General features: G+C 39.6%; 1 protein-coding gene across 2 annotated transcripts in view; it reads left to right on the forward strand.

The window, feature by feature from the left end:
- Nucleotides 1-23,222, forward strand: part of ADK (adenosine kinase) — a 278,413-nt gene extending 255,191 nt beyond the window's left edge. For both annotated transcript variants that reach the window (XM_082765066.1, XM_082765067.1), the window contains exons 10-11: nt 1,730-1,816; nt 22,033-23,222. In XM_082765066.1, the coding sequence (XP_082621192.1) occupies nt 1,730-1,816; nt 22,033-22,157 (212 nt within the window). In that variant the 3' untranslated portion in view covers nt 22,158-23,222. The remainder of the gene's footprint in view (nt 1-1,729; nt 1,817-22,032) is intronic.
- Nucleotides 23,223-23,451: the final 229 nt, after the last annotated feature.

Here is a 23,451-nt window from a genome sequence, read left to right on the forward strand (position 1 = left end):
ATACACTCTGCTCTCCTGGTAAAGTTTAATATAAGACCTCTCTTTCTTGATTTCCAATTCAAATGAATCCTGTTAAAATTACTAAAAAACATCACTTTTGAAGGCTATCTTAAGAGTACAATACAGCATTAAAGTAGATTTCTAAGTAGCTTTCTTAACAGTCTAGAGAGCAGGATGCACTGAGAACTGACTGAAACCTGTTCTTTAATTGGAATATTCATCTTATGGTTTTCATTACCCTTTTTCCTTCGCCTCTCATGGATGGTTGTTGCTAATGCTCCCCTCCCCTCCCCTCCTGGTGGGCCAGCCAACAGTTCCCTCTGGAGGCAGCATCATTATATCTGCCTGGTTCACTTAGTAGCAGATGGTGAAGAGCAGTAGAGCTGATACACTGCATTTCACAGAAACCAGGATCCTTCTGGTACCTCTGCAGCATACGCAGACTTGCCTGATTTGAGACTGTGAATTCTTTATATGCTTCCCAAACTAGGTTTCCTTGTTTGCTACTGTGTATGTCAATGTGAGAGCGATTTTTATGATCTGCTCTGTTGCTGGACAGTGAAGAAGCTACTTGTCTCCAGCTTATAGCTGCAGGAGGATCTATTTCCCGTTTTATTTCTATTTTTACTAAAAATTAAAGGATGACAGCTCTGATGGTTTTCATTTTCACTGGTTGACAGGCTTTTCTTCCCCCTCCCCTTTTTTTAATTCCTGCTGTCTGCCAAAGGACAATCTGTTTGCTCTGAGACAGTTTAATGCATACTGACTACCAGAGGCAGAACTTCCATTGGCTCTGTTACAGGGGTAATTTACACTTTAACAAGGTATTGTGACAAGGTGGTAATTATATTTTTATCACGTCATTATGACATTACCACCTGGAAAGCCATAGCTGATTAATTAGTGGCATATATTAAATTTATAACCCTCGAACTCTAAAGTTATCATACCTAAGTGGTGTAATTATGTTGAACTGTGGTGTGGCAGTGAATTGAGGTGAAGATGCTGAGTATCCACCTATTGCAATAGGTTTAACGAGTGCCAGTAGAGGGCAGGGAGCTGCAGAGAAGGACATACTTTTTTAAAAAGAAATAAGGAAGAGAATGAAGTCGTTGAAATCCTGAAGCCAAATCTAGTCAGCTGGAGAGTTGCAAGGCTTCTTGCATACATGTGTTTTTTAAAAAGATGTAATTTGAGAGCAGTCTGATATACAGTAGTTCCTGCTCTTCGTTTCACAGTTTTACTTTAGCTAGTTTGCGTGTGTTTTGTTTTTTGCAATATAGAAATTTCTTTGAAACTTTTTGGAGGCTCAGACTGGCTATTCTGGAGACTATATCACCTCTCTGCAACTAATAAGAAGCAGTGTTTTTGGCAGGATGAGCTTTTCTTAGTCTTGTCCATATGCCCATGTGTTTTATGTTGTTCCTCCCAGTTTAGTTCTTTTCTCTTGCCCTTAATATTAGGAGATAAAGAAAAGGAATGAGACTAAAAGTAATTAATGAAAATGTCCACAACAAATAGCTTGATCAAATGTATTCCCATATCCCTCTGCAAAAATACTGCATTGCAGATTATTATTATTATAAACCAAATCTGTTTTTGTCCAAATTACTATGTTGTATTATAGAATCAGAGCTTCAGTTTTGTTTTTTTTTTTTCCACTGTTTGTTGTGCTTTTCTACGTCATATTTGTAAGCTGCTGATATTTTTTTCTCTCTTTGCATTATAGCAAATGAAGTAACTACTTTCCCTGTGTTGGTGAGTGATCAGAGTGAAATCGTGGATACCAATGGAGCTGGAGATGCATTTGTTGGAGGTATTTCTTTCTTCACTCTTATTTGGAGATTGTCCTATTATTCTCTGTATAAAATCTACCATTTTTTCATTCAACTATCCCACAGAATTAACTTCATTCTTTTAGAGCTTTTCTTTGCATTCTGAACTTACGGGATTCAATTAAGTTCTGATTTTCAAAGGGAAAGTGTGTTCTATTACTTTAAAGATGATATGCCATTATGCTATACTCTGGTCGTTTTCATGAGATTAATTGTATCTGTCAGACTGTTGCATAAACAAGCTGCATCAAGTACTATATAGTGTACAGAAATCCCTCCTGGCTTAAATGTTAACACATTGTTGTTCTTTAAAACAGGTTGTAGTGAATATTAAACAGTATGTTAATAAGTGAGCATAATGTCTTCTGATCATGTCGGTTTTGGTAGAACATCTGCTTCCAATACAATTATTTGGATATCAAAAAAGAACACAAAGGGTTAATTTGTTAAAACAAACCCAGAAAATATCTGGCATTGCTTAATATCCATTTGCAAACTTACTATTTTTTTTGGCATAAGCTCTAAGGAAAAAAAAAGAGGATGTTATGTCTATGCCTGTGTTTTAAAACGATTCAATATAAGCCAAAAAACAATCTAATCCAAAAGTTCTGTCATTCATTGTAACCTTCATACATGTAGTTCTGTGATGCACTATTGCATCCTGAAGACTCTGATATCCAGAACACAGCAGCTTTAAGGAGCTCCATTAGTCACTAATTTACTGGAAACATTACCAAAGAGACTTTATAAATAGAAATGCAGGGCTCAGTCTTGTAGCTATGAAGGGGATAACAAGCAGCGTGTTACCCAAATTAAAGCTTCAGAATTGAGTCCCACTTGAAGAAGGTATTCAAAATAAGCTTAAACTTAAGAATGTGAATAGTTCCATCCCTACTCAATACATCACTTAAACCTATGATACATTTTCAGTATATGCTTAAATCTGGCTGAAAATAGGAATGTTATTACTCATTTGCCTTGGTGCTTCATGAATCAAGAAGGGCAGGAATAGAGGAAAACATGTTAGGTCATGTTATTCATACACCTCTTAATGCATACTTGTGATTTAGGAACAATTGAAAATGACAAATAAAGACTAAATTTGAACCAGCAACAGTGACTATCAACATAAATTAGATCTTCAAGGGCATATCCCCGTATACATGTGCTCTGTGTATCAGCTGTGTCAGTAGGTTGCTGTCTTGCCATGAAAACAGAAAAGATCTTGCCTATTTTGTTTTCAGATCCTAAAAATAAAATAACACAGGGTAGTACTCAGGTGGTCAATATGGTAGACACCAACCAAGCTTTGCCTCAGCAGGAAGCAGGTTTTCATGTCTGCCACATTTATCTCAGATTGTATTTATTTTCATTTCTTCAGATTTTAGGCATTATATGGAAATCAGGACTTTGATGGTTTTTTAATAGTCCTGCTTTTTCCCTAACTTAGCTGCAGGAAGACTGTTATGACTGGTCAGGCTTTAAGAACTGTCTGGTCTCTCATAACCTTTCCTTTTCCCTAGTACTGCCTTAGCTGCTGTTTTTCTGTAGAAAGCTAAAACGTTGACTTCAGTAATTTTTCAGAATGTACTGGATGGACTGGCTGATAGAAGCCAAATCAGACCCCATTCCAAATTGCTCCCTTCCAGGGAGTTCAGGCATACCTGGTCAGGGTAGTCTTGGATCAGTTGTGATATTGCTTTCTCTAAGTGTCTAACAGTGGATTTCAGCAGTTGGAGGGAAAACAATGTGAAAAATGCTAAATTTGGGAAGAAAGTAAAGAGAATGGCTTTTCTGAAAGATCAACTCCCCTTTCTCTTCCTAAGGCTGTTGAGATAACCTGCATGGAGACAACAAGCTTCAGTGTATTTGGGGGAAATTAGAACATAAGTCCTGTATTACTGTTTATGGACATGGATTATTTTCCTCACTTCCCCTACAAATAGCACTTAGGCATCATTGGATGCTTTTTGTATAGCGTTCAAGTGCAATGAGTCTAATATAGCATGGCATTGTACAGTTCTCCCTCTTACCGTAACAGATAAGGAAAGAAGCACAGCTGTTTTTTCCTCTGTGAAGGGATTTGGCTCAGCAGATGCAAATTTCTGAATTCTCATTGCAGTTAAGTCCTTACGTGAATATTGGTATGGGAGCTTAGGTTCTTCTTGCACCATATTTCACTCTGCTATGACTCAGAAACCAACATGAGCTTTTGAATACTCACACTTCTTCCATTAGCTTCTGAGCTATCTTAGTTCTCCGCTGTCACCCCATAAATAATAAATTGGTCATTTATTCTCCTCAGAGAACAGATTTTCCTGAGCTTAGTCCAGATGGGAGATTTGGGAGTCATAACAGTCTAGGTACACAGCTGATTCTAGTCTTACATACTGTGGTCTCCTTCTTCATGGAGTCATTTAATTTTCTTTCCCATATGTAGGAAATGGGATACTGAACTGGATAGGCTTTGATTTGGTCTGTGTTTCATTTGGGGGGAATGTCTGTATTTTATCTATATCACACTTTTCATGTGTTTTCAAAGTATGTATTTGCAACAGGAAAAGTTCTTTATTGTCTCCTTACCAGAAAGCCCTACACCGTAATGTGGGTATTACTAGTTAACATATGTATCTTCTGTTGATTCTAGCATTGTGCCAGATGCAGTGTTTTTAGTTCTGACAGAACTTTCATAATGTAAAGCTTATATATTATTTTCAGGGTTTTCCTGGTTTCTTTCTTTGACTGAGGTTTTTATCAATCTCTTACTACCCAGGCAACAGTACCTGAGTACCGGAGCTGTTGACTCCGTTGAGGTTGGAGAGGCCTTGCAGAGAGATCTTGACAAATTATAGAGCTGGGTAATTGCCAACCATATGAAGCTCAACAAGAGCAAGTGCTGGATTCTGCACCTGCGATGGGGCAACCCTGGCTATAGGTACAGACTGGGGGGTTAGAGGCTGGAGAGCAGGCCTGCAGAAATGGATCTGGGGCTTCTGGTCAACAGCAAGTTGAACATGAGTCACCAGTGTGCCCTGGCAGCCAGAAGGGCCAGATGTGTCCTGGGTGAATCAGGCGCAGCGTGACGAGCCAGCTGAGGGAAGGGATTGTCCTGCTCTGCTCTCTGCGCTGCACTAGTGCAGCCTCACCGCGAGCACTGTGTGCGGTTTTGGGCACTACAGTATAAAAAGGATATAAAACTATTAGAGAGCATCCAAAGGAGGGCTACAAATATGGTGAAGGGTCCAGAAAGGAAGACATACGAGGAGCAGCTGAGGGCCCTGGGTTTGTTCAGCCCTGAGCAGAGCAGGCTGAGGGGAGGCCTCATGGCGGCCTGCAGCTCCCTCACGAGGGGAGCGGAGGGGCAGGCGCTGAGCTCTGCTCTCTGGGGACAGTGACAGGACCCGAGGGAACGGCATGGAGCTGGGACAGGGGAGGGTCAGGCAGGGTGTTGGGGAAAGGTTCTGCACCCAGAGGGTGGTCGGGCACTGGGACAGGCTCCCCAGGGCAGTGGTCATGGCACCGAGCCTGACAGAGTTCAAGGAGCGTTTAGACATTGCTCTCAAAAACATGATTTAATTTTTAGGTACTCCTGTGTGGAGCCAGAGGTAGGACTCAATGATCCTTGTGGGTCCCTTCCAACTCAGGCTATTCTTTGATTCTAGATACAATATTTTGATTTTAGTATCCTTGTAGTAAAGTGTTCTGAAGTTCATCCTTTAACTTAAAAATGCACTCATTGTTATACTATACTCTCCTAGAAACACAGTCCTTCATTCAAACAGTACAGAACAAGAGTGCCCTGGCAAAGCTTTCCCATACTGGGAAGCTTTTGAAATTGGTATATTAATATGAGTGAGCAGTGGTTTTGTTGGCACATGGTGTCTTGGCTGAGAGGAAAATGTGGGATATAATGAGAACTAACCCCATCAAGCAGGTTTTATTTTACATGAAAAGGTCAGGTTTGTTAGGCTTTATCGTATTTTGAAAGATCTTTCACTGAGGCACTCTCTTCCAGAGGTTTAACTCACATTTTGTAAGGAAATTCCATCTTGACAATTATGCCAACTTGGCAAGTCACTCCTTATGTATTTCTCCATGTGAAAGTGGAAAATAAGGAATCTGGTGGTTTGATTTGTTTTGTTTTTCTAGAACCTATCTGACAGTCATTAAACTTAAAAGTCATGAAAAAGTTTAAAGATAAAAGGTTTCTGGGCACTTTTAGCTCTGTGAACTGATTCATGAGCTGAGCAGTTCCACACTTGAAGCTGCTGGCCTCTAAGGAGAACTAGCTTAATCCAACAGCAAGCAACAAAAAATAAACTTCATTCTTCAGTTGAAATGTGATTTTATTAAGTTGGCACCAGGAATATCTCTGAATTTCTTGCCTCTTACCACAGGCATCAAGTCACCTGCCGTTCAGGCTGGTGCAGTGCATGAATGAGAAATCAGGCTTTAAAATGGCTGCAGGTAGCTTTATGCTAAATATACTTCTCTAAACAACACTAATGGAATTCTACCTTTATTGCTTTTCAACAACACTACTACCTTTTAGAAGTGTAAACAGTAATGATTTACTTTGTAGCATCTCAGCATCTTCTATGGATTTCAGGGGTGCCACAGATTTTTCAGTTACAAATCCCTGAGATACTCATAAATTAAAGTTGCAAGTCCACCTCCGGGTTCTGAGGACATTGACAAATCACTTGAGCTTCGCTGACCTGGCTTATGACACAAGAGTTCTCTTAATGGAATTACAGCCTTATTTTGTAGAGTTTGTGGAACATTCTGTTACTCATTAAATTACCATTTATTTATTGCTAGTCAGCCCCATTTTGAACCTCTGCAATAATGTTAATCAGAGTATATTTAACGGCAGTAAACATACTGAAACACAGACAATTTTAACATCCTGTGTTTTCCCTTATGTTATCCTGCTCTCTTTAGCTATAGTGAAGTCTGCTTTCTGTTTGGACTCCTCTTTGTCACTGCCACCGTAACCAGTGAAAACAATAAGAATCTTTTCTGATAATAGCTGTCATTGTTCCCTGCAAAATCTCTGCCTCTAAGTGGAATTGGATCAAGAATCCATAATAAATGAATAGCAGAAGGTGTAAAATCAATGCTTTTTTTCAGGTTCTGTCAATAGAAATATATTGACGTTGTAATCTGCTATGATTTAGTTATATACTGCATGAAAAGTACTGAAGTATGAAGTGTAACCACAAATCATTTTCAAGTAGTGTAATGACACAGTGACAGAATGATCACAGTAAGCGTATATTACTTAGCACCATGCTATAAAGATATTATACCATTCTCAACGAAAAAAAAAATCCTTAGATATAAGGAGCTCTTCATTAAGCATTGTACAATGCCAAAGACAAGCTGATAGCGATTTGGTACCAAAGCTGAGTCAACAACTCAAACCACCTGTCAATTTAAAATCCCATTGGCAGCTTTCATGTACAGAGGAATTTCATAAGGCTGTTATCTAAAGTTTGAAAGCCACGCTGAGAAATTTTTTGGTGCACATGCTTACAGAAGAAGCAGTTATCTCTTTCTCTTGTGAAACCTAGTGTAAATCTTATGAGGTGGCCAAATTCTGTCTCAGTTATCAGAGAGCTGCTCTGATAGAAGACAAGGATAGCAACAAAAGAGGACTTGTCTACTTTCATAAGTGTTTTTGAGCAAGTGTGCCTCGTTGCATCCTCATCTTCTCTTTAGAGACTTGAGGGTTTAGTGGAGATATTTTCCTCCTTTTGTTTACATTTCTATTGCCAAACTGACTAAACTAAGTCATTCCCTCAGCTTTAATACAGAGGTTAATCCTAAACAATATTTTTTCTATCTTAATCTAAATGCCTCTACAAATTAGATAAAGACCTTGGACTCCTCAGAGTTTGCCTAAAGGTCATCACATTGTTCAAATTTTAGTCTGCTTTTGTAAGCTAAATGCAAATGATTTTCTATAGAGTGGCATCCAGCTTTGTTTTCAGAGTTAAGTAATATGTGGTATATTTCTACATTATTGAAATGTTAAAATATTACCCCTAATGTGAAACATTCTTCAATGATATTATGTAAATACGTATATACATTGTGAAAACACACTACAAGAAATAGGAAGATAGGCTTGCAAAGAATCCACAGTGCACAGAATAATTGCTGTTCATTATTCCTCTACTAATAGGTTTGATTCAAGAAACCTTGTTTGTTTTTTGTTTTGTTTTGTTTTTAAAAAAAGTCTGGTTCTATTTTCAAGGCACTTCAGTAAACTTTGAAGAACTTTAGTATAACTTTGAAATACCTTCACTGAATCCAGTGGATTTGAACAAGTATAACATCAATAAAAATTGAATAAATTAAATCTGCTCTTGTAATTCTTCTGCTGTTGTTCTGCAGAATTTATCATTTATGGAAGGAATCCAAGAATCTTTAAGTTAAAAAATCACCTAGATGGCCACAGGCTGGAGCAAGTGACCTCTGGATGTCTCTTCCAACCTCAGTTGTGCTGTGGATCCATAACTTTTAAACTATAAGAATTAGGGACCCTGCTGCCATTTCCTGCTTCTCTGAAAATCTGCCTCAGTTGTCTTCTGCAGGTAGTGTTGATGGTTAAAGCGTAGAAGCTGACTGAATTAAAAATTGAAGCTTATACAGTGAGAGTTCCATCTACTCACAATAAATCTGGTATAGGGCAAAGGTGGACTGTGTTCATGGCTTTGTCTAATAAGTCTCATAGGTATTTCAAGTAAAGGAGTTGGGTGGGTAGATGCATGTGTGTGAGAAATTAAATACATTCTTATGGATAGTTGCTATATGGTTATACCAGGAGTGCAAAAAATGACAAATAGATGTGATAATGTAGACAGCAGAGACTGGTGATTAAAACGGTATGTCAGATTACTAAATTATGAGTGAGCTTGTGACTATATTAAAAGTAAAACTCCTTAATGGATGTATAGGACTGTCTAAAATTGTGAAAAAAAAATCTGTTTTCACTGAAAGCATTGCAGAGGAATGAAATACTTTTCTTATTTGTTGTCTTTTCAGCTCTGTATGAATCTCTGTTGTAAGCATTGCCCTCCCTCCTGTACTTGGCACCCCTGCAAAATTCTAGATTTGTTGTAATAGGAGTTCAAGGAACTAGGAGTAGTTCTTTAATAAACAACAGGAGTGTGATACCAGAAGCTACTTAATTCGCTTAAAATGGTCTTTAATTTGTATAAGGTTTTTGTATTTGTTTAAAATACCTTGGGAAGTTGTCATCATTTTTAATCACATTTGATGGAGAGAAATACAGTGGATGAAATATCACTGCTGTGAAGTACTACCTTCTGATAACTCCAAAACCCTGCGAGGCAATTTTATTTGCCAGCTGGGAGTGAGGGGTATTTCCTTTTTTTTTTTTTTTTGGTAATAGCATTTAGATATATATGTATATGTTATTTCTTATGGCTTATTTCTGCTATAAAATTTATCTTCATGAGCAAAGAGAAGAGGGGATACTACATCGTTTTGTCTTTTCTTTGAAGTAAAGATAAATGTTTTAACAAAAATCAGCACTCTTAGTCTTCATTTATACAACATGGGTGGCTAATTGCTTCTGAGCAATCCTGTTGTTACTGAGATCATGGCTGATGAGATATGAAGCTTTGAAATAAAAATACCTTGTTAATGTCATCCGCATTTTGACTGACAGCCCATTTTGCCCATCTTTAATACTCCTGTTTTATAAACAGCATACATGAGTATAATAGCTGAGCTGCAGATAGGGTATCAATCTTGGCTTGCTAGAGGAGAACTTGTCAACATGCTCATGACTTACCGCCCATGTGTGGAATCCTTAATTCTCTCAGATAAATATCACATCTAAAGCTAGGCTGTTAGAGGGTCACGTTATCTCTATAACTGATCTTCTACAAACTAGAAAATTACCAGATTATACTTTCCTGGCTGACTTTGCTCAGTCTCAGCTAGAGGCACATTGTTATTCTGATCAATATTGTAGCCAGTCGCTAGTCATTTCAACATTGATACTGGCACAATTTAGAAGTTTACCACAGTTTGAATTGCAACTACTTGAACAAAACCACAAAAACTAGTATCACTCAGAAAAAACACAGTGTATTACAGTTTTCTGTTTAATTCCCTACTTAATTTATTTGCCAATCCCATTCAAAATTATTTCTTTGGAAGTAATATACTCTTCTTTGTTGGTATTATATGTAAAACTTGTAACAAATGTTGTTCCGGTGTAATGTACATTTTTTTTAATTGCTACCATTATGTAGGTTTCTAACTGTTCATTTTAACAAGTTTATTGCATATTTATTTTTATCAATACAGTAATTCTCATTTTCACCTATGCAATATAAAGACAATCCAGAAAAATACATAGAATTACTGTAAAGCAAAATATTAGTATATTTGCTGTCTTTTTTTTTTTTTTTTCCAATGAAATGTACGAGAGAGCCCTTTGTAAGGACCACTGAGTGGAATTAAAAAGCCTCGGAAGTTTCTAATTAGACTGAAGCAGGACCTGATCCTTCTAGCTGTCGTGTCTCTTTGCCTGTCAGTGACATTGGCAGTGCTAAGGGAGCCATAGTGTGCAGCAAGAGGATTAATATTTGGGTTTTAAATGCCTAGTTTACCTCACCGTAAAATCAGAGACATTCTGGATTTGCTTTGTGAGAAGCAAGCATTGAATAGGCTGTGTACATTTTCAAAACAAGCCTACTGTGTTAAAAATAGATTTTCAAAACCAATTATAAAGTTCCAATTTTTGCTGTAATAGCTATGGGACAATTACAAATTGACTTAACGCCTCAAAGCAAATCATCACCGTTTAAAATATTTTGTCATGCCTACTACCCCTATCCTCATAACATTTCATTTTATGTTAATGTGTCATGTGTTAGAAAATCATGTAATGATAAAGAAAATGTTCATGTGGAAGGTTAGAAATGACTTTAATGAGTTATTATTACCTTGCTCTCAGACTGTTGATAATATTTTTGTGTTATTTTAATGTATTCTGAGTAGAGACAGAGGCACTAGTCAGATTGGATCATCAAGAACATTCCCCTGGGAATCAGGGCAGGATGCAGTCCCCTAAGAAATTATGTGTCAGATTAAGCTGATGCTATATTCACAGGAAATAAAACACACAATGAAATACAAAAATACACTGAAATATGTTATCTATTTCATGTCTGATATGAATTGGTTTGGCGTTATGGAGACTGACACTGATCATAAAGGCACTTCTCAGGATGTGGTATTGGTTAGTGGTATACTCGCTCACTTGCAACTTGCTCTATTATTTAATGAGATAGTTACTTCTCCCATAATTTCTTCACTTCCCCCGCACTGAAATGGGCTCATACTTGAGGTGGGAACATGGCAAGGTTGCAATAAAAAGGAAAGAAAATTAAAAGACATGGTCCCAATTGAAAGCAGCGGTAGTAGCAGTGCTTGTAGGTTTGACACTGATCTCTTACACTTAAAAGGACATTACTGTTATTGGTGATCTGCATCAATCCAGGACCATAACAGATATTTAAAGAGGCAAAATATACTAAGTGATAGCCTATAAAATATGAGCAGTAGGAATATAATGCTGTGCTAGGCTATTTCAGCACACAAAACTCAAGCTATTCATAGGCTGTCTAGCTACCACGTAATTCCTACTGCATTGGCTGTTGCTTTTTGATTTTCTTTGCATACTGCTGGCTCAATTGAGTAAAAGTATACCTGCAAATAAAACCTTACTGTCGTATGGTTGCTCTGCAAACACAAGTTCCAATTTACTTGCTTTTGTGCATATGAATCTCAACCATTCAAGCCATTTTTGTACTTGACTATGACAGAAGCATTATGCTTTCAAACAGCGTTAAAAACTGAATAGTGGTTAATAATAATATTCCATTTTGTTATGCTTAGGATTTCATAATGTCTATATGAAATTAGTGAAATTCTCTTCCTCATATCCCAAGCAGTAGGTGTAGGAATCTGTGCCATTTCATGTCAATACTAAGAATCTGTTTTGAGGCTCAGAAATTTCCCTGAAATACTTATTAAAAAAAAAAAAAAAAACAAGAACAAAAAAGTTTATTTCATTCTGCTGTCTCAAAAAAGGCTAAGGATAATTTTAATTTTTGGAGAACACTTCTATTAAACTTTCTAGGAAAAGTTTCTAGAAAAAAAATGAAATAGAAATATCAGCCTGAAAAGTAGGTGTTTGGTTTTTTTTTGTTGTTGTTGTTGTTTTTCCCAGATAGACACAGATGTTTCCAATGAAAATACCTGTGTTAAGATTTGGTATACACAATGTCTTGATTATTCCTTGTAAGCTTGGAGGGTTTTATTTTATTTTATTTTATTTTATTTTGTTTTTGTTTTATCAAATGTTTTCTCCTGGTCCTGGCTCTTGGAAACGAGCCGAAAGCCACCGAATTCTGATCCAAAAAGGAGTTTTCCCAAGGTTCATCCTCTGGACTTAAAAATGAAGAGTAGGACCATCTGAAGTTAAAATTTTGTTATACCAGTTTCTTCCATCATGTTTTTCTTGTAGCATATTGTAAGTTGACATGATTCTGTTCCTGGACAATGAGATGCACTGGGGAGTTTTAATAGACGTGATATGTAACACAGATTATAAGTAGAGTCCGCAAAGGATGAGTAATGTGGAAAGTGTCACCATATAAAACACTTTCCTCTATTGTTGGGCTGTTCTTCCTTAAAGAGTGGACAGCACTCAGTGAAGGCACAGGCCAAGAAGTTGAAGTCAAAAGGAAAACTTGAGTCAATCTCAGTGGGCTCCATATCGGGACATAAGTGTTCTCCATCCGTTGCACTGCCTTCAGGACCAAACTGCTGTAGTTCTACAGACACTATTTTTGCTTGCACAGAGACATCAAAGAAACAATAAATTTTCCTCAGAGAGAGTCTCCAATAGGCCCAAGCATCTATACAGGCCCTGGGAAGTACGATTACACCTTACTCTACAAGCTGCAGTGAGCTGGCCCAGAAGGTCCAGACAGTGGTAATCATATAAGCAATGCAATAAAAATACTCAGCTTTGAGTAATTGACTCCTAATGGAATAACAGGGATATAGTGGAGTTTTATTTCTTTTTTTTATTGTTACATTCTTGCAGGAATCTTTTGTTAACTTTTTCCACATGTAATGCTTTAAAGCATTAGGGGCTGAGCTCTTTTTTGCTTTGTGTATTCAACACCTCCTCTCCATTCCAGGAAATGGCTGCTAAAGTGATATGAAAACACTCCTTGCACTTACTCACAGTCTTCCAGTAAATGCAAAGTTGCATTATTTGCATGTGTCCATAAATGACTGTATAAACTCAGACTGAGGCAGATGCAGGCATGCACCCATCTGAATGATCCTTACAGGAATTCAGTGCATTCAGGAGGTGTTTGTAAATATAAAGAAGACAAGAAGGATAGAGGCAGCAATAACAATACTAGCTGCTTTTACTGAAAATATGCTTGCTTTAGTATTCATGTTGGTGACTAGAAAATAAGAAGTTTATGTAAGAAGGTGGTACACAGACAGTGAAGTGCATCCCCCGTATAGCACATGACCATTTTATAAATAGAGTAGATATAGACTTCCGAAACATTTTATTTGTGATCTCATGGTTTTGTCATTCTCTGGAAGTAAAAATATTGACATTTACCAGGCTGTTTGTTCCAGCTTTCTGATCTCCTGCAGTTTATTTTTATAACAACCTTATTGATGAGCCTCTTACTCAGCTCTCTAGGTTTAACTGAGTTGAGTCGATTTGTTACCACAGCTTCAAGTAGCTGTTACAGAACAAGCGAGACATCCTAATAAAGCTGTAAACGTGTTTACTCAAACATGGTATTGATTTTACTTGGAGAGGGAGAAGCTAGTGCTTAGCATGGTGTCAGGGAGGATGAATTTAACAGCAGTTTTTCATTGTCATCTGTCCTGGTTGTGAAACACTAAGTGAAGCCACAAGAGGATAATTAGAATTGCCAGAAATTTAGCCCCTAAAATCAGTTAACCACTTGGGATTTTTGTAGTTTAATTAGTTTTTATTAAAACTTTCCTCCAGTGGTGTAGTCAGGAAGGCTTTTCTAATGTTCTTTTCAGTGACAGTAAGATTTCAAGGTTGCCACTTGTTAGATATACATCTAAAATGACTGTGTTTCTGAAAGGATTGGTAACCTTTCTTCTCTCACTTGTAATTAGCCTGGCACTACAGTTCGGTAGAAGCACAGAGCCATCTCATTTAAAAAGAGAGGAAAAGACACTTGTTTACTGTGTGCACTTGATTGTACCTATATACATTTGAAGTTACTAGTATAAATATGCGTATGTAGAATAATTCTTAGGCTATCTTGAGAGAGAAAGAACTTAGGCGTGTGAAGATTGAAAGAAGTATCATATATTGGGAGATGCTTACATTTAATTTGTCTTATATAGCATAAGTCTAATGTGTCAGACCACAGTGCCAAAATACATGAAAACTGAAGCCAAATCCCACCCTTAATCAAAAATGTTTCCATTTAGAATAGCCAACATTCAGTTTGATAGCAATGGGCAGGGCCTCTGGCTTACCACAGTTCTTGGCTGTAATATCCACCATCTGCCACAAAATCAAAAAAAAAAAAAAAAGAGAAACCTCAGCATGTTGACATACAGTCGTTCAGTGACTATATTGCCGAATCATCTGATGCCAACATCTTTTACAAAATCTAGGCTGGCTGGCTGGCTCTTGGCACCAGCATTGCTAACCACCTGATTACAACTGACCAGACTCAGGATACCACAACATTAACCCACTCCAACAGCACTAAAAGACATAATAAAAAATAAAAAACACCTCACTTGTATCAGATACAAGACTTTAAATTACCAGAGTAATGTTTCTTGAAAACTGTATCTCCGCACACTGCTGGCCTGGAAGGCTAGTGGGATCACTTAAAAATAGACTGCTCAGGCAACTGTGATAAATGCTGTGCACAAACAAGAGTGTAAAAAGGTGCTTGCGGCTGTCCCCTATGGTGGAATAACACCAGCTTAAAAAGGCAGTTCACAGATTACTCTGTAGAAACTTTAAATACAAGGAAGAGGAGACAGCTCAGTTGTCTGTGATCCGTTTTGTGTCTGGGACGATTCTGCTGGCAAATGGCCTGGCTAACACGGGTTGTGTTAGGTGCTTCAGGGTTCACCTGGAAGAGGAGGATTATCTGGGAACATCACATAACAAAAATGTTTTGAGGGGCTCTAACAGCTTGTAATTGTTCATAATTAATGCATTTGATAGTTGCTTTTTTTCCTGATTTTCTCTCTTGCATTTAAAAAAATACATTAATATTTCCTTGGGCGTTTTTTGAAGATTGAAAGCATGAGAGAGACTGCAGAAAGACGAGTAGTGGGCGAGCTGGGTGTCAGAGACTATAAATGGATTTCTAGCCAACATTAGTAATTATAAGTCATTAAAATTAATTGTCAAGTGTACAGTTTGAAATGAAATATTTGGCTTCAGTATAAGCTGTTTTTAAGTGTTGTTAAACCATTACTGAAGCAGACCAGAACTGTTGTAAAATCTCAGCTATTGGACTCCTACATTCCTCTCCAACTGCACTAGCGCTAGGCATTCATTCTAACTACCACTGATAATCTGGAAACAAAACTTTCAGAGAAATCACATTTCAGTGAAATTGTCTCCGAAATGTCTACTTTGCTGGCCACAAATATATGAACTTGCTTCTCCATTAATGATTTTAAAGTGCTACTCAGCTCTTAAAAATAACAAAGTAAAGACAATGCCTTTTGTGTCAGTAAGGACTGTCTTGCTGTGTCTTTTCAGAGTTGTATTGACATCCCCAAAGAGACTTGAGCTGGTTTCAGTGAAGCCTTGATTTGGGTGTGGATTTTGAGGCTCAAGCACCACTTCTGGCACTTGGTTTAAGGAACCGTTAATTTGGTGGTGAGCACAAAAGGGAAGAAAACAACTTGACTTTTTTGTCCCCCATTCTGTTTGCAGGCCTAACAATTATCAACATCGTCTTTGAGCATATGTAATAAGGAAGACGGAGATAGTAAAGATTAACTCTCAATTATTTCAGGCATTCCTTTTAGAGCAGTGATTTCAGAGATGCTTTTCTCCACTGAGCAGAAAAGAAATAATTATGGGCCAAAAACAGTTATTGGTGTCTTATTCCCAGATGACAGAAGTGATTATGTGAATACATTTTCTTTTGGGGTTTTATAGCATGGCAAGGTTTACAGCATCCTTTGAAGCTCTGTAAGAAGTTGCTGAGTACATGGACTAGCCGGATACAGTTCCAAAGAAGTTCTTAGTAAGTATAGATGGAAGGTGGTTACTTGGCTGTCCATGCCTGTAGGAGACAAAAGGCATCCCAGTCTACTCTGAACACCTACCAGGATGGCCTACTGGGTATCCTGCAGCTGCCATTTCTCACAGAATCACAGAATTTCTAGGTTGGAAGAGACCTCAAGATCATCGAGTCCAACCTCTGACCTAACGCTAGCAGTCCCCACTAAACCATATCCCTAAGCTCTACATCTAAACGTCTTTTGAAGACTTCCAGGGATGGTGACTCCACCACTTCCCTGGGCAGCCTGTTCCAATGCCTCACAACCCTTTCAGTGAAGAAGTTCTTCCTAACATCTAACCTAAATCTCCCCTGGCTCAACTTAAGACCATTCCCCCTCGTCCTGTCACCAGGCACGTGGGAGAACAGACCAACCCCCACCTCGATACAGCCTCCCTTGAGGTACCTGTAGAGAGCGATAAGGTCGCCCCTGAGCCTCCTCTTCTCCAGGCTGAACAAGCCCAGCTCCCTCAGACGCTCCTTGTAGGACTTGTTCTCCAGGCCCCTCACCAGCTTCGTCGCCCTTCTCTGCACCCGCTCAAGCACCTCCATGTCCTTCTTGTAGCGAGGGGCCCAAAACTGAACACAGTACTCGAGAGCTGAGTACAGGGGGACGATCACCTCCCTAGCCCTGCTGGTCACGCTGTTCCTGATACAAGCCAGGATGCCGTTGGCCTTCTTGGCCACCTGAGCACACTGCTGGCTCATATTCAGCCGACTATCCACCATCACTCCCAGGTCCTTCTCTGCCTGGCAGCTCTCCAACCATTCCTCTCCCAGCCTGTAGCTCTGCTTGGGGTTATTGCGCCCCAGGTGCAGGACCCGGCACTTGGCCTTGTTGAACTTCATGCAGTTGACCTCAGCCCATCGGTGCAGCCTATCCAGATCCTCCTGCAGAGCTTTCCTACCCCCGAGCAGATCGACACATGCGCATAGCTTGGTGTCATCTGCGAACTTACTGAGGGTGCACTCGATGCCCTCATCCAGATCATCGATGAAGATATTAAAGAGGACCGGCCCCAGCACCGAGCCCTGGGGGACGCCACTAGTGACTGGCCTCCAACTGGACTTGGCTCCATTCACCACAACTCTTTGGGCCCGGCTATCCAGCCAGTTTCTAACCCAACGAAGCGTGCGCCAGTCCAAGCCAAGAGCAGCCAGTTTCTTGAGGAGAATGCTGTGGGAGACGGTGTCAAAAGCCTTGCTGAAGTCAAGGTAGACCACAACAATAAACGTCTCTTACTCCATAAACAATAAACGTTTTGGATGTCAGGGCAGGAGGCAGAGAAGTGGGAAATTCCTAAGTTTTGTTCTTGTCTTTGTGTTCTAGTGTGAAGAGTGCAGTGTGTAATGCATGTAATACCATGCACGTAATACCATGCACAACCTCAGCAGTGCAGAAATGCCCTGCAATTAAAAGATAGTGGGCAATAGTGTCTAAAAGTTGTTTTGGTAAAATATTTGAAATGAGGCTGTTTTGTGTAGCCAAATACAGTGCTGCTTTTTGCACTCCATTCCAGTGATAGCCAGAAACTAGTTCAGGGCATGACATGGGTTGAAATAGCTGCTGATCTACTTTAGTATGTGTTGGGATAATCTAGTTCTGTGAGCCCAGACTCATGATAAAAGATGAATCCTGCCCTTTCTGCCTGTGAAACTGTAGGAGTATGGAGTAAGTGTTCTCTTCTATTTTTGCATGGCCAGTCATGGCACCTTAAAACGATTACGGCCTTTAGCTGCTTTGTGTCTTCCCTCCACCATCCTGCTTGCTGGTAGAGCTGTTTGAGTACTCACCTATGCCACTTCAGTTTAAATTAACCACATTAGCAAAGACCTACTATTGACCAGTCCACTGTTAAAGCTAATCTGGCTCATTTTGACAAGAGAGTCAGGCTACAAGAGCAGCAAAGAAGGATGGTGAAAAACAGATGGGGCAGTAATTTCTTCAGCTGGAACCAAAAGATCTGAATCCATGCCTCCTTGAGAGTGTGACTCATGGGGTTTGCATCAGAGTACCTTATACACTGGAGGAGGAAAGCTTTAAACTACATTCTGACCATGCTGCTTTTTACTGCATTAACTAAAAAGAACATTCTGCAGCTGAAGCAGCCAACCCGACAGAGCTCTTTGTTTCTCTGCTCCAACAGCAGTGCTTTCTGGTGTTCCCTCGGGGTCTCCTTTGCCAACTGCCTAGTCTTAGTATGTGATGTAGATCTGTGTTTGTGGTATGTGTGTTTGTATTGTCATTCGATGCGATATTGTGTCAGATACTGCTATTTCTATTTCATCTATGAAATACATACCTTTTAAGAAAAACTCAACAGACAAGAGAATGGTTTGAGGGCAAACTCCCCTCTACAGTTTCTATATATCTCGTATATGACAGCTGCACTTAATGTCATTTCTTCACCACTCTAAAATCACAGAGATCTCTCATTTCTATCTGCAATTAGAACAGGATTATTTTTTTTTCACCTGATTCTGCTTTCGCTTAGATCAGAATAAATAAGAAGTAGCTGCACTGAAGAGAAAAAAATATATACTAGCTTGAGACTACTGTGAGCTTGGGAGGTGGTGACAGTCTCAGTCTATTTGCTGTTGAAAAGTAATTCATGTTTTATGGTCCTTTGCTCCTTGCTATTTCCTCATCTTCACATATATTCGATGCCTTGATCATAAACATAGAGGACAGTTGTTCTTTCTTGTATAAACCGCTCTCTGAACTCATGCTCAGCACAAAACCTAGCTGAGTGTTTGCCTTTGGAGGCCTGCCCAGTGCATCTTCTATACTCACTGAGTCAGAAAGGGACTGTCTTAACAGCCTCATTTTACATACGGTTACAACTTGCTCTGAAGTTTTAACCACCCAGAAGCACACTGGCAAGCTCCTGCCTCCCAGGCAGTTTAAATGTAATGATTGACATTCTCTACGCATCCAAGAAAGTTTCCTCTAAGAATGCATGTTAATTTAATGGAGAGCAGACCATTTTCATCTCGTTATTCAGAAATGGCCTGATTTCTGCCAGGCATGCTGTTTGAATTTCTCAACTGTTACCCAGCTATTACAGCTGGACCATCCTGCCACAGTTGTGTTGTCTGTCATCCCCTGACTGCCGCCAGTGATAGCACTCACAGCACAATTTCTTCCTATTTCAGATTCTCATCTTTGTATACTGAAAACTCCTGTCTTCTCCACTTGTGTTTATGGACTTAACATTCGCTGGTGAAGCAGTCATTTTTTCCCAGCTAATGTCAGTCAATATCTGTGAAATTCCAGCTTGTATGTAGTTCAGGTTTCTCTAGAAAAGTATTGATGTCAGAAACATACAAATTTAAAACACCTGTTTTCTATGCTCCCCTCCATTTCCAATGAAAAGCATTTGATCTATAGATTTAGTAGTTTCATGTAAAGCCCCAAACTCTTTTCCCATTCGGTGCAGTTTAAAGAAAATCAGTTATCAGCTTGGCTTTTTACCATCAGTCATGACTAAGAAGCCAAGAAAGAGCTTGGTAATCCATGAAAACAGAGTCTGTTGCTCACCAGTATTATCCTCGGTTAATCTGTGACATTATTTTTCATGTACCTGGTTTTTAATCTTCAATGAACCAATATTATTGCACAGAGTAAGATATTTTTGCCATCTTCTAAAACTATACTCTGTTTCACGCTGAAGGAAGTATTTTGAGAAGGAACATGGATTGAATGAGAGCATCATAATTTAACGTGGGATCTTTTTTTCCACTAGTAACCAAGCTGAACAGCAGAAGTGTATTCGGCTATCGAAAGAAAGCTAGCAAAACATTATCTTTGAATCAAAATTTGTGGTATGTCAGAAATTGGTACCAATGAGCTACATAGTTTCAAGGCTAGATTTGTACTGTGAAGGCCCAAGACCTGTCAGAGCATGACACAGAAACTTGAAATGGTGGATGAAAGCTTTAGAACGCTTTAAAAAGAACATATTTCAGCTTACTGGAATTCAGATTTTCTTGGGTAAGTCTCACTTTCCCTCTGCAATTGGATGGGGAAAGGAGATACATCTGAAAGACATTAAAACAGGATAAAAGTGAATAAAGTATTACCTCCAGAATGACAGAGTGGAGTTTTAAATTATAAGAAACTAAGTTTACTTTTAACATTTTGAAACCTCTTCTAAATTTAAAAAACATATTCACCTCTGCCGTAAGTTCTGTCATGCTTTCAATGACAAAAGTTTCAGCCAAGATAAAATGTTTCAGAGATAAGAGACTCAATCCATAAAATTTCTGGTACCACTTGTACTTAACATTTCCAAGTACCTATGAACAATCACCTTTTTAGGAGTCCATTTGTTTATATTAATTTAAAGATGTACTCTGGTTTTCAAAACACTCAGCTCCCAGCGATTTCTGGTTTTCTAAACCATGCATGCTAGAGGTTTTGTTAGTTACAACAGTTAAGCAAGTGCCCTGACTGGGAGAGGTGCTTGGTTCTCTGTATGGTTTGCTGTTGGTTTGGGTGTCTGAGCATGGGGATGGGTGCCCACTGTTTTGCAAGTCTTAGGTTAAATTTCCCGTAATCAAGGGCAACAGATGTCATCTAAGCTTCCTTATCGGGTAAAAAGTTCTCACTTTATCTTCTCTATGAAAGTCTGTAACTGTGAACATAGGTAACATTCGTTTGCTATGTGCCTTCCCCTCTTTTGAGAACAACCTGCACGGTGACAGTTGTGTGGGGCTGTGGCAGTAGCCGGTAGGGACAGAAGGAGCTCTCTGCTGTAGGGAAAACTGCTGCTGTGTTTTATTTAAAAATATATGTGAGGCATTTGAGGTATTTGAGGAATCAGGATTCTCTCTGGAAAAGAGCAAAGATACTGGTAAATACTTTTGAGGTCACTAGTAAACATCAGTCATGCTAATTGTTGATTTACTTGTTGAGAGCTGCCCTGAGGAGAAGGACCTGGGGCTGCTGGTTAACAAGAAACTTGTCATGAGCAAGCAACGTGCGCTCACAGCCCAGGAAGCCAGCCACAACCTTGGCTGCATCAAAAGCAGCGGGGCCGGCAGGACAAGGGAGGGGATTCTGCCCCTCTACTCTGCTCCCGTGAGGCACCACCTAGAGGCCTGCATTTAGTCCTGGGGCCTCCATCACAAGAAGAACATGGACATATTAGAAAAGTCTGGAGGAGGGCCACAAAGACAATCAGAGGGCTGGAGCACCCCTCCTATAAGACAGGCTGAGAGAGCTGGGGTTGTTCAGCCTGGAGAAGAGAAGGCTCTGGGGAGACCTCATTGCGGCCTGCCAGTGCCTGAGGGGCCTACAGGAGAGCTGGGAGGGACTCTGTCAGGGAGTGTGGTGGAAGGGCAAGGCGTAATGGTTTTAAACTGAAAAAGGGTAGATTTAGAATAGATGTTAGGAGGAAATTCTTTGCTGTGAGGGTGGTGAGGCACAGGACACGCTGCCCAGAGGAGCTGTGGATGCCCCATCCCTGGAGGTGTTCAAGGCCAGGCCGGATGGGGCTTTGGGCAGCCTGGTCTGGTGGGAGGTGTCCCTGCCCATGGCAGGGGGGTTGGAACCAGATGGTCTTTAAGGTTCCTTCAACCGAAACCATTCTGTGATTCTGCTTGAAGCCACCGACTGGAGACTTGAGGTAAAAACAACAGCAGCAGCACCCTAACTCAGCAAGTCACCTAGGCACAGTGCTGCATGTAAGCATGTACACACAGCTAGGCCAGCATTTCAGTGCTCTGCTCCGTGACAAACTGATGCACTCAAAAGATAACCATTTTCTTCCTTCTCTCTCTCTCTCTTGCTTTGTTCCTAGGCTTTCTCTCACAACTTGTCTACGACCGGCCAGTGACCGAGTGCATCCGAGCTGGACATTACGCAGCCAGCGTAATTATCAAGCGCTCAGGTTGCACCTTCCCAGAGAAGCCCGACTTCCACTGATACTGGTGAATTGGAGGGATCAACAGTAACTCCCATGTCGCCGTGGGATCGCTGCCTAATTTTTCCTCCTTCCCTTCCCTCACCTTTCCAATTACCTGCATCAACGCTTCTGTACTTCTGTTCATTTTATTCTAAACAAAATATGTATTTCTATGGTGTGTTTCTTTCCGTACCATTACCATGTCTCACTAGTCTTAACTTTTGGAAACAGTGATAAGTGAAGCTTTTTCTCCCATTGATCTGGAAAAAAAATGTTCTCTTGACGCAGTTTAAAAGAAAATCCCACGTATATGACACTGCTGATTAACACCAGTAAAATATTTCTATTGAATTACCTAGTTTTATCTAGCTGTGACCAAATCCTACACAACGTACTTGAAATCAACAAACCTGACTTTGTGTGTAACGTAATGTTGTAAACCAGGAATAGTTCTTTCTGTATAGTGGAGTCACAGTAGTGTTAAGACCACTTTTGAATATCCCAAGATTTTCCTTAACTGTTTGAGTGTACAAGTGTTTTGAGTGTACATCACATCCAGCCCAGCTTCCATGAAAGCAAGTAGCTATTTTGTCAGTAATTTAAGGAACGTGATCCAAAGCTGGTGCCGTGCATTCAGTGTTCTTACACTGATGCCAGTAACTTTGGGTCTGGCACTAACGTGAGAGCAGGTCCTGGTCACCATGCCGTAACTTCACATTGGGCTGTCAGGTGAGCCAGCAGCTAGGTACATGCAGTGATTTCAGGACAGAGGTGTGAGCTGCTGATGAAAATAAACATACAGCTAGATCCTGTCTCCTCAATGTGAACTCTCTGGAGGCTGTATTTAATTAAGGTACACATAGTGAAAATGAGGTACAGAAATATTTATGCAGGATATATTGACAGGATATGCCAAACGGAATCTCTGAAACGCACATTTTTAAACTTTTAATTTACTTTGGATAATTAAGCAATATGGTGGATTTTATTTGTATTTACAGTATTCAAAGAGGTGATCTGATACTGCATTCATTACTTTGCTATGTAATTTGATACCGATAAATAAAAAAATTGTCGTACAGTAATTCCTGGTTTTGTATTGTTATGAATCCGGCATTCCTCCAAGTATCGTACTGAATCAGAAGCAGGAAAAGGGCTCTTAACCCACAGTACATGTTAGATCTCTGCATTTGATCCATGACTTTCCGTGTCCAGGTGGATGTTCAAGACTGAGCTCAGCACTAAGGAAGGAAGGAAGGAACATCAGTGTTGTGTTTATATACCACGGGGAAGATGAAAAATTAATGGCTAGGG

Source organism: Aythya marila, assembly GCF_965140915.1.
Source record: "Aythya marila genome assembly, chromosome: 7".
Taxonomy (NCBI): domain Eukaryota; kingdom Metazoa; phylum Chordata; class Aves; order Anseriformes; family Anatidae; genus Aythya; species Aythya marila.